Raw genomic sequence first — 12,584 nt, forward strand, 5'->3', positions numbered from 1 at the left:
ACATAATTCCTAATAACATTTCAAAAGCTCTGAAGCTCTAATTCACTGTGAAAAAAATGAACAAAAGTCCACTTTACGTGACTGGGTCAAAAGTTCAATCCGTCCTCATTAAGGCAAAATGCTTATCGGCAATTTCAATGACATTTAAATCTGAGCTTTCTTGAAGTGCCTTGAAGCTTCATTTGTGAATGGTGGCATGTTATCACATCCAGCCCACTTTGTCACCAGAAGAAAAGAAATACACCAGGAGGCTCAAGAGAGCACAGTGACACAGCTGCCACACAGCAATCTCCCTTCACTGGCCAGTACAAACAGAACACAGAAGACTGCACTGCCTGCAAGGTGTGGACCATGGGCAGAATCCATTCACGTTATTTATTCTAAAATATATCTGTTGCCACCAGTCAAGAAGAGGGTAAGTAGTGTATTCTCCAAAGCAGTAAGATTGCCTTAAAATCCAAATTCAATTATGATGTATTTTCCCAATGAGTTTTGGCCTACACGCCAGCCATTAGTGCAAGAAAACCGCAGGAGACAGTTTTCTCCGCGTGGCTAATTTACATATCGGTCTGTACCAGCTGTACTATTTATTTGCATGACACTGCGCAAAAAAGTGAGTCTTCCACAACAACACGAACATATGCTAAAGAAATCCCCAACTGGTCCGGGGCTGTTTTTTCATTAAGTCTCCACCAAGGTCTCTGGTGTATAAACAGAACACACAGAAGCACTCTTACTTCCTAAACTTCTCTCACACTAATAAAATATATGCAGGCCTACCTGTTTTCCATCATCTCCCGCACTGCAGAAACACTTGGTCCTGATCCAAGATGTGTGTAGTATGGTCCTTCCTCTTTCTCTATAATTTGTTCTAGCCAGAAAAGTGTACATATTTATTTAATTGCCCACAGGCAGAGAAAGGAATTTATCATTTCAGAAAACATCAAATGTTTTTTTGCTTCACTTATTTAGATGTTACCACTTATGGTTACATACAGTATTAAAATGTTTTCAAAAACAAATCAGGATATATTTTGACATCTGAGAAGTACATTTTTTCTATGGATTGGAGATGATTACTAGAGCACCTGGAATGTGCATTAGACTGAATGGAAGAACTTCAGCAGCATCAACATATTTTCCATTACTTTACTCAATCACAATTGGTACATACTGGTTCCATTCAACAGGTACCAGTGCATTCTGTCTGCTAATGTGTTCTTCATCTGTCTTGCAGCAAAATGTTTTTATCTAGCTTTACAAAAACATTTTTCAACAGAATGTAAATCTTATCCATCACCATACATTTACTTTTTGCTGTATATGAATGCTTTAAAGGCTATAATATTTATAGTTAAAAATGTTGTAGAAGCAGAAATATGTTGTTTGGGAGTATATAAGGTAATTAAAACAGCACAACTTGTTAAAAATATACACGCTGTATGAATAGTCAGGTTAAGTCAGGACATTACTATCTATTAGAAATCCATCCTTCTAAACAGATATTTTGAAGGCCTTAATGTGGCATTTAACAATGTTTGAATAACAAACTCATTACAGCCTTTTCACTTACCCACACAATCACAAGTTGGAAAGTCCGATCCTTTTTTGGAAGGTGTGTCAATCAGATTTTTGGTTGGGGTGTCCAAGAAGTTAAGAGGAGACTCAAGAAAGCTGTTTAAAGTGTTTTTGGTTGGCGTTGATTCCCCATTGAAGTTGGGTTCTACACCACTGGAGTTCAGATTTGATGTGGAAAGGACAGTAACAGAACCGGATGTTTCTATCTTGATACATCCCTCCGCTGTTGAGGCAGGTGGCAGCTGACCTAGAGAGCTGATTTTTGATTCGTTGGAATATATTTTGCTGCTTGGAGGTTCATTTCTGTCTTGAGAGGCTTGAACATAGAATTGGACCTTAGCAGAGCCTGTGTCTAAATTAGCACCATGTTGCTGCCCATCTAATGATTGAGCTACCTGAGTATTTGAGTCACATTCTGTTTTTTGCCTCAGTGAACCTTCCAGGTGTTCACTTTTCTGTATTAAATGCCCATCAGTGTTCCAATCAGGATGAAGTTCAGAGGAGTCATTTGAAGGTGGAAGCCCAGAGTTTTTACAAGAAACAGACTGTAAAAGAGAATTATGTTCTAAAAGTTCAGACTTAACACCATCTTGAGGATTATTCTGGTAAATAAGAGCCTGTTTGTCCTGAGACACCTCTGCAAGATAACTTTTCAGGTCTATTTGAGTCTGTGGAGGAAACAGGGGTGATTTGTGGTTCTGCACCATTTGTCTTTGTGGGAACACCTTTTGGACTTTGGTTCTTTGGGGTGCCTTGGTGTTTGCACCTCTTTTGGGAAAATGTCCAACATGATTTGCGGGTGACTGTCCCCAAAGGTGTCCGTTGGCGTCTTCAAGCTTTTGCAACTGTGCTTTTTTAGTTCTCTGCTTGGAAGGTGGTGTTCTGGTCTTCTTCAGTGGAGACGTGCTCAGGCCTTGCAGCAGTGAGTGATGATTGTTCTTGATGGGCTGAAGGGGGAATCCCTGGGGAGCGTGCGGGGCCAGCTGGGCAGTGGAAGTTTCATCGACTCCTGAGGAATTCACTTGGCCTTTTTTGTGACTTGATTCAATAATGAATGCAAGCTGGGCCAGCTGAGCTGCCACATCTTCCTCATCCTTATTCCTGACCCTTTTATTAGGTAGGAGAGACCCATCTGAACAAGGGGATTGCTTATGTCCTTCAAAGGGGGCACCTCGACCATCTAACCCTTGTTTTCTAAATATCGTGTGGTCTCTGTGGAAATTGAGGCTTTGTTCAATGTAAGAACACTGTTTTTCAGGACTTACATGAGTTTGGATCTTATCTGTTAAAGAACTGGCTTCTAAAAGATCCTGTAAGGAAAGTTTGCCTGTTGACAATAAGGTTTGAGAATTATTAATGCTGCCTTGATTATGCAGTAAAGCAGGAAGAGTGGCATTCTCATGCTGCAGTGAACTGACTGTGAGGGTGTCTCTTAGGCAAGAGCCTGATGCTGAATTCTTGTCATTTGGAAGTTCAGCTTTGCCTGGTGGAGGTGTACTTACCTCTGGGCTATGACAGGTTTCAGCGGTTTGTGCAAGGTTTTGCAGTGGAATTACTGAAAGCTCCGTCAGAGCCTCGATAGCTATGGCCTGTTCAATGCTTATGTTTCTTTTCTCAACCAATGATTGGAGACTTGGATGAGAGAGCACCAAAGAGTTTCTGCAAAAGGAGGCATCTATGTTTTCTAGACTTGTAGCACCGTTTGTAGCACCACTTGTAGAACAAGCATCATCTGTGGTGACCTCTGTTTCCTCTAGTTTGCAAGTCTCATTTCTTGAAAATGGGGAGATGGGTTTTGTAATACCGTCACTTACTGCCTGCCTTTTAGATATTGAGTAGCAAACAACAGCAGCCAAAGTGGTTAATCCATCCTCATAGTCTCCATCGCTTTCTAACTGTGCTAAAGAGATCTGATGATGAATTCCCACACAGTTCTCCTCTAGCTTAATCTTTTTTAGTGGCACAGTATCTTCCAAGAGTGACTCAGCCTTGGATTTAGGGCTGTTTCTGGAGTGCCATGGGAAAGATTCTTGGAAGTTAGGTGGAGATTCCAGACAACTTGTTTTTCTTTCTCCATTGTGGTTCCAGTTTTCGGGATTGTCCCCAGAATCACAGAGGTGAGAAGGTTGCTGTGCACTGTCTCCCACCTGCTCCTTTTCCAGAATGGGGTGTGCGTCCTGCTCTTCTTTGACCACTGGTGAGATGGGGTAAATCTGCAAGGCGAGATCCTCCTCTTGCATAGAAAAGGATTCTTCCATCTGACTTGACTTTGTGCCATTTACTGAATGTCCATACGACTCAACCTTTAGATCAACAAAACATGAAAACAAAAGTGAGCAAAAAGCAGGCAAGATCACCATCGTCATCAATGCAAGAACACCATCATCATTAAAAACATTATGTATGTAGTGTTTTGATTTGCACTGTAGAAGCAACAAAATAACTCTACAAAGCAGATTGTCTCTCTGCAGTTATATGGACACACCGAGAGTCAAAGATTCATTGAAATTATTCAGATTTGTGTTTGAATTTGTCTGTGCAACAGACAGGAAGTAGCCTGCAGCAGAGGAGTTATTTTACTGCATGTTTGTTGATAACCAAGGGTTGCCAACACCTCGCTTACCACCTGTCAATGAGTAACTCATAATATGATTCTAAAAAACACTGTTAATATTACGTTAACTGGTCCTGCTCCAGGAGTAGCTGGAGCAGGATATAGGTGCTTGTCAATGGTTCTCAATTCAGTTAGATTAATCAGTAGACTCAAGTGATATTGCTCAGCTGATGTTTTTTTCATACAACGTATGAAGACTTCACCATCAAAGAGGGGGGTTTTGACATTGTTGTCTCTTAAAACAACAATCAAAGGTGTCGATATCTACAACATGGTGAGGAACCATTTTGTTGAAAAGAATGCGCCAGTCAAGAAGTCAGTGTCAAAAACAGTGGTCATGCAGCTACCAAAATACCAAACAAGCAAGAAGGGCCAAATGATATTGACTAATTTGCAACTTTTTTTGATGTTCTTAATAAAAAAAAAAAACAGCACTGGGAAGTTCAGAATAAGCTGTCGAATGCTTAGAGAAAAAGATGTGGTTTTTCTGTTCTCGCCATTTCTAGCAGTGCTCTAATTACACACACAGAGGAAGCCTCAAACCAAAGATGAGAAGAGACATGTACACTACTGAAACACCACAGACGTGTTAATAGAAAACTGCCATGTTTACTATTACTATTATATAAAAAGAAAACTATTTTTGCTTTTTATGACACAGTCATTCTAATAAAATAGTCCATTCAAATATATTCTCCATTTTTAGATTTAAGAAGGATTCTAGGCATTTTAAGAGTAAAAACCTAAGTTGTCTTTTGAGTGCAAATCATGAAATTTATGTTGTGCTATAATGACGATTCAACTATAGTTCAATTTTGTTTGTCTTTCATATAAACTTGCAATAGTATCAACAGTTTGAGTTCTCTGTATTGTAGAGCTTAATCAACAAAATTAATTGTTGATCTCCAGCACAATCTCATTTCAGCTGAGACATATTAAAAGAAATGACATAGGAAAGCACCACAGAGCATTAAGTCCCAATGAACAATGAACCTAGTGTTCAATACTTAAAATAAATCATGGTTGGAAAGTGTTTTTTTTTTCTTGTGGCTTTCATTACATTTGAACAGCATAAGAAAATAATCACACAAAATCTTTTATGTGCATCACCAGAAGCAGCTGTTGATGTATTTGCTCTTTATCCTGGGGTAAAAGTAGTAGTTAAAATCGAAATAATCATTTTAATTTCTGTGACACTGCAATATGGACTATTGTATGGTTTAACAGCAATATCCCCAGAACTAAGCTGTCTGCACTATATTTACTCTAACAAAATTAGAAGCCTTATGTTACTAAAATAAAAACTCATATTACACTTAATTACAAAACCATATACTAATATGACTATGGCAACAACAAATATGACTTTTTTTATAAGCCTTGTGGTTTTTGTGGTATAATGCATAGTAAAATAAATATTACCAAATAGAGTCAGACATATAGTTTGAAATCACATCTGCCATACAAAATACTATTCCAACAATTACCACAAAAGTCCACAAAACAAAGTCTGCAAAGTATATAATCATTGTGGTAATCAGATGTTAAACTATAGAGCTGTGCCCTGAAGGTTCCAGTGTAACATGTGTGTCAGACATCCATTTGTATCAGTAACTAAGTAATTAAGCCATGGCTAAATACCCTGGTTCTCCCCATTTCTATGCACAACAGAACTATCACACAGGTCTTCTCTTCAAACTGGAGCCTGCAGTCAGACTGGTTGCCAGCACTATTTTCCCTCACCAGGTTTCTTGAAAACACAGATTCCAATTGTAAATTAATGCAACTGCTGCTAAACAGTGATTACAAGGACCGGCCAACTCACACTCCAAACTGTTTTCTTTCAAAACAACAAGGTGTTGCAATTCTTCTATTCACAAAGACAAGCAAGATAAAAAAAACTCTTCCACATTCATTACTTACACAAGTAAAAATAAAACTGGGACATTTAAAGTGGATGTTCCAGTTGGTAAAATAACTTTTGCATTTAGTATTTAACAATCACAAGCAATGCGCTCCATATCATCACTGGCTAAGCACACAGAGTGCTATTTTAGTTAGCAAAAAGATTAAGGTAAAGAAGGGTGTTGTTGAATGGGTATTTCCTGCATTTAAGTCTAGCCTGCACTTTTGTCATCTAGTCTATGTGTCTCATAGGTCATTCTATCAATATTTATGTGCATGATGCTTTGTAGACCACTGAGAAAAGAGAGTTTTTGCGGAGCTTAACTATGATATTACATGCACACTCAATAGCTAGATATTGTTTCCCTATGCGCAGACCTGCAGACCTGTCTATGACTCTTGAAAATCCCTTGTAATTATTCAGCTCCTTGACTTCTGAGACAATTTGAACGCTTTAGTCCATCCCAGTTGTCTGTGAAAACTCTTTGAAGTAGAAATTATAGCTGTTATGAGTTACATTACCTTACCAAGGATTTTCAGCACGTATTACAACATGTATAGTGCACTTCTGGTCTAGTGGTTACTGTATACAAAGCAGTTGAGACCCCCTTAGGTCTCAAATATAAATGGCAAAAAAATAAAAACACACCAGTACAATCAAGGTTATTTATGTTTACTGAGCATTAAAAGCATCCATCTGGAATGGCAACAAATTTCACAGTAACTATAAAAAAATGATATAATGGAAAAAACAATGCACAGACTTGTAGCATGTGTGGCCCCTGTCCGAAACAATACAAGCTGGAATTCTGTGTCACATGATTTGCACCAGGTTGTTGATACTGTCTTATGTGACTCTGTCTCATTGTAAACATTGGACAAGCACGTACCAGATTTTAACCAGGCTTGACATTCAAAAGGTGCTCAGCATCACTTATGTCCAAATGTCCAAATCCATAAACTTTATTTTTCTAAGAACACAAATGCATAGAGTGTCCCAGTTCTGTTTCTTCTGATGCTCAGTGTACATACATATTCTCAAGGTGGGTGGTTTTGAGGAAGCAGAACAGTAACTATCACTCAAGGAACAGCTCACCGACTTCGTAGGTTAATACTATTGACATCAGAACAGATTCCGGCGTCTTCAATACTGGCCAGTGGCCATTGGTGTTCTGTGTCTTGCTGATCAAAACAGCACTGCCCAGGCAGGAGGCAGCAGATACTGTATTTATATACTGATTAGGCAGTTGCTAGATTTCCAGACCAAGAACAAATGAGCATTTCCTTTCCTTATACAACAGACATGATCTGCACAAAACAAAGAAGTATATATGTAGCTAGCTTACAGTTCAAGTTTTAATGTTTGCATAAAACAAGATTTTTTAGAACACTTATAACTTAGTAATCCACCATATTAACAGTTTTGAAGTATGCATTCCTGAAGCAGGTGCGCTCTGTTGTGACTGAGTCTATGACAGGAGATCTGTAGATTTTGTCTCTTGTAATGGTCATTCACATTAGCTTCAACTTTACCAACAGAGATAAGATGCTTTTTTAATCAACATCTTATGAATCTTTCACTTAGATGTTGGCCTGCAGAAGGAAGCTATTTCGTTGCAGAGTACTTATCTCTAAATGTATGAAAATCCATACAGTAATCACACGGAACTGCTCTTGTCTCTACTGGAAAATACAACAGGTGGCCTGAACAGAAAACGTGGAGATGTGCTGTTTCTGTTTCAGCACTTACAGATTTGAGTTAGTTTTCCTCGTAAACATTACTTCATTTCAAGAACAGTGCATCTAAAAATTTAAAAGCCATTACTTTAACGACTCTCTATGACTAGAAAGTCTTTTATTCCTGATTAGCACAATAATAACTCAGAGCCTAACTAGGCAGCATAGGGCATAAGGAGGTCTACACTCTGAACAGGACACCAGGACATCACAGGGTGCACACACACAGGGACAAATTTAAGGACAACAGCTAAGTTAGCCAGTATGTCTTTGGCCAAAGTGGCAGAAACGAAGTGCACCTAGAGAAAAACTACAACAGTTAAAAAACTCAATCAAACATCACATGCTCTTTACAATATGTGAATTAGTTTAATGCTGCCAAACCTCCCTTCTTCTCTGAATTTACAAGTTACTGTATTTAAAAAAAGCCAGTAAATCTGAAGATGCCTAAATCCTTCTTTCCTTTCATGCATTTGTTTTAAATTAAGAATATCAGTTGCTTTTATTTGAATTGTCTATACTTTTTCTTTTAAAATAAAAGGACTTACAAACTTCAAAGCATAAAAAATTGTGCAAACTGTCAGGTACGATAATATTGTGAGGCTGAGCTTTTTAAAGCTAGAAGAAAAAAAAAACTTCCTTCCTGATTCAAGTGCATTTCTCTGAAGTCCTGTGTGTTTTCATTCACAGAGCTTACCTTTCCTGTTTCAGCTCCAGACTGCACTGAACCAAATAAAACAACAACTGAAAATAGTATCTCACAAGAGCACATTTCTAATAATACCACAGACATAAAATGTGTCTCCCCATATTCAGATGTTCTTTATTTCATTTCCATTAACAAAAGCAGGTGCTTACACCTTCTTTATCTTACCATTATGAACACAGTAAAGCACTCTATGAACCAATGGCATGACTAAAGATGTAAAATTAGGCATCCGTTACCTTGGAAACTCGCGTTTTTCTCTGTGGTTTGGTTGTATCCTTGCTCCCCACCTGCGACAAGACATGAGAACATATTAGGATCCTAATACAATAAAATAGGCTCAAACAGAATTGAGGAAAACCTAAATGATTTTCACAATTCAAGCAAATTGAAAATAACTGTTGTTTTACCTTTCTTTTCCCCAAAAGGAAACCCTCAATTATGGGCAACATATCCTATAAGGTAGCCATCTTGCTTCCTTCAGCTTCAAAAGAATAACTGGCTACAGTACCTCATTCTTCAGAGAGCCTTTGGTATCATTATCATAGCGCTGGAGAGCAGTTGCTGGCTGCTGGTGCTGCAGACGTGCTGGGCATGCCTTTTCGCAGAAGCAGCCAAGGCCAGAGCAGCCAATAGCGTGAAGAGTTTAGCGGCTTGTAAATTATCTTCCATGCCTAGACCCTCCTAAACAAAGGATCCCCTATGTGGGCTTTTACTCTACAACTACGCACGAGGGAGAGATACAATCTGTGACATGGAGACTGCAGAAGCCTGGACTGGAGCTGACACTCTCACGCAGACACGACGCCAGACTTCAAATCCAGAGTGAAAAATCCTGTCTGGTTCTTTTTTTTCCGTTTTCAAACTTTCAGTTTTCAAAGAAATAAAGCATATGACTTGTTCACCGACATTCACGTACAATCCATGGGACATGAAAAGCCCTAAGAAAGTTTCAATGTCTGTATATCTTTATTGTGATCATACAGAATGCCTAAACCTAGCTCAACAAGTCTATAAATCAACTCAACACTTACAATACATGGTCATGCACTGAAATTACGTTTTAAATAAGTATTTAGAAAAGAAACTGCACAATTATCAGGACAGAAGTTCTTTTAAAAATGCAAGACTCCAGCTAGTTAAAAATAATATTTCCTTCAGTGACCCATTCAGTGCCACCTTGTTAGGTCAAGACCTCCACACGGGGATCTGCTGCCCTGGATAAACACGACCTTGCTGATTAAGTCTTCAAGTTCTGAATTAACAGGCATTCATGGGAAGGTTTACACCCACATCAACAAAACTGAATTCAGACATTTTCGAATCTTGCCAGAACAAAACAGAATGTCCTCGTTAAAACACTTGACCCCATCGCTTATTTAACATTTAATCTGACATTCATAAAACAACTTCTAGGACATACTTGAGAGGAGCATCACTTTAACCAGGATTTCTGTATTCAAAGACGTAAATTCCCATATTAAAGCTTGGCCATGGATTGATGTGATTAGTCTGTAAAATGATCCCATACATAACAGAAAAATGTATGAAACCAGACTATAATTCCTACAGTTTACACAGATTTTGTATGACTCAATGAGAGGCTGGTAAGAACCTCAAATATTTTGGGCATAAGACAAATGATGGATTTGATAAGGGAACTGTGCCACAGAGAATTAAAAACTACCATATTTTATCAGACATTTCACTGTGATGATGACTGTGTTATAACTAAAACTAGACCCTTCAAACACCAGCAGTATTCCCCAGCACTTTGAAAACTTTTAAGAAACGTTTCCCATTTGTGATTAGACTACGGCAGGATCAAGACAACCTGTGATTACCGCAACACAAGCTTAATACCTGTCAATGTTAGTGTGATGAAGATGGCTGATGAAACTTTAAGGCAACATTTATCTTGCCGAAAGGAACAGGGAAGAGTGTGACCTCTTTTGCAAAAATGCAAGCCTTTTAATAAAAAAACAAATTATTTTTAATGCTATGAAATCCCTAAGAACCTCCCAGGTCTGCTACTGTGATGACTTGGTTTCTCTGGGAATTTTATTTCCCCATCACAAAGAAAAGTGAGTGGAGTAAACAGCCCTGTTTTTTTATTAATGGCAGCGATAGATGTGGAAACACAGGAGATGTTGTGGAGCTCTCCCTTGCCCTCTGGGATTTTTTCAGAAGCTCAAAACTAACTCCTTGCCTATTGAAGGCATACTGGAGTTCTGCAGCAAAATGCCATGCTGTTTTTTTTTTAACAAAAAAAAAGCCAACTGAGGGGTTTTTAATTAAATTCCGCATGCTGTAATACTAAAGCTAAACATGTGGTGCTGAAGGTCATGTGAGGACAGCAGTGAGCTACCTCCAGCTGTCAGCATGTCGGATTCCATATTACTGCCGTTTTCAAACTCTGTTATGCACTACACCATCCAGACAGCCCTTCTACCATGCTCCTTAAACCTGTGGCAGCAGCAAGACGCTCTGCAACCAACAAGGGCATTTGAGCTGAGGTTTGTTTGCTGCTCAAAATCGAACTGTAGTTATGTCTGTCTCGCCATCCAGGATATACTTTAGGAAACTACTACTCATGGCAAACACACAGAGTGCAAGTGTAACAAGGAAAAAGTAGAACGAATTTATAGAACCAGAGGGTATCAGAATAAATGAATAAAATTTACCTGACATGCATAAGTATTCAACATTTGGTCTACATTTGCATGCCGATTCTGATTAAATAAATTGCATGTTTTGCAAGCTTACAACAGGCTGTCCTACAAACCAAGGTGCTGTCTGACATGAGCTGAATGTACTGTCAAGTATGTATTTTGTCATCCCTCTATGTGCAATTATAATAAGACCATGGGTGTGTCTTATACACAATCAACTGCCTGAACTGGCTGCTTTTAAACACACATAGTTAGGAAGCCCATCATCAGACTTGAATCCAGGAGTTTATTCTAACAACACTGTTGAGAACATATACTGTAACAGGTACAGCGTATCCTGTCTCTAGATTTTAATTTAAGGTTGAGGGAACCTTGTTATTGAAATAATTTATTATTGTAGACTGTAGCCCTTTGTTTCAGACTTTATTTAAATGCATATATTGCATTACCTGCTAAATAAGGGAGATCCTCTTAATCTGAAGACAGGAGAGACACACTCAGCAGGAGAAGCATGTACCACTAAGCATCTATGGCATTCAATATTGAAAAATATGGTTATCAGAGTGTTATTGTTTCAGCCTTGAAACTGTAAAAACAAGACCATCCTACCTTACCTGATTTTGTTACATTTATAACTTCAGAAAATAAGCTGGGTACTCTTTAAGTGAAATAAATCTGTTAAATAACCATGAAAATTCACCTAAGGTGTTAAACTACACTAACTTGGCTAAGGACTGAAATTTGACATGGCTTCAGAATAATACTGCAGATCTTAATAAAGACTTCCACTACAAAAAGCAACAACAACAAAAAAACAAGTCAAGACTCAGTAAAAGTACAGCCTATGTGATGACTAACAAAGAACAAGTGTTAAGAAACAACATTCCCGATCTGATGAGCAGCTGCAATTAACAGAAAGTGCAAGTTAATTTTAAATTCTCCCCCCCCCCAAAAAAAAAATGTTTTACATTCACATGTTTAGTCTAGGAAAAATCAGCACTTCCAGTACAGGAGATCTTTCAGGGTAGCAAGATCACTGGCAGCCCCGACAGCCCTTAAAGGGTTAACCTTCAGCTGTGTAGTGATTTGGCTCGCCTCCCTCTCCCTCTTCTCTAGCTCACTCAGCTCTACGTAAAACGACAACCCTCAAGATCCCCCGACGTTTGCCGACTCAAGCTCTGAAATCACGACCTCTATTCACACTCGCCCGCCCCCGCATTCACGCGCGCCATGTCCCGCTCCTGCCGCTACACAGGATTTTATAGGTGCAGCTGAAGATCCGCCGACTCCGGAGGCACGATTCACCTTCCACGGCTTTCAAATCAGGACAACAGCAGCACGCCGCTCTCATTCAATGTACCCAGCCTCGAGT

The 12,584-nt window shown here is 38.9% G+C and overlaps 1 protein-coding gene across 2 annotated transcripts in view; it reads right to left on the reverse strand.

Moving 5' to 3' along the window:
• tet1 (tet methylcytosine dioxygenase 1) overlaps positions 1–12,584 on the reverse strand; it is a 53,188-nt gene that overhangs the window by 15,912 nt on the left and 24,692 nt on the right. For both annotated transcript variants that reach the window (XM_088635394.1, XM_088635393.1), the window contains exons 3-5: positions 8,780–8,830; positions 1,574–3,881; positions 781–871 (exon numbers count right to left, since the gene is read on the reverse strand). In XM_088635394.1, the coding sequence (XP_088491520.1) occupies positions 781–871; positions 1,574–3,881; positions 8,780–8,830 (2,450 nt within the window). The remainder of the gene's footprint in view (positions 1–780; positions 872–1,573; positions 3,882–8,779; positions 8,831–12,584) is intronic.

Source organism: Lepisosteus platostomus, chromosome 6 (assembly GCF_059453375.1).
Source record: "Lepisosteus platostomus isolate fLepPlt1 chromosome 6, fLepPlt1.hap1, whole genome shotgun sequence".
Lineage (NCBI taxonomy): Eukaryota > Metazoa > Chordata > Actinopteri > Semionotiformes > Lepisosteidae > Lepisosteus > Lepisosteus platostomus.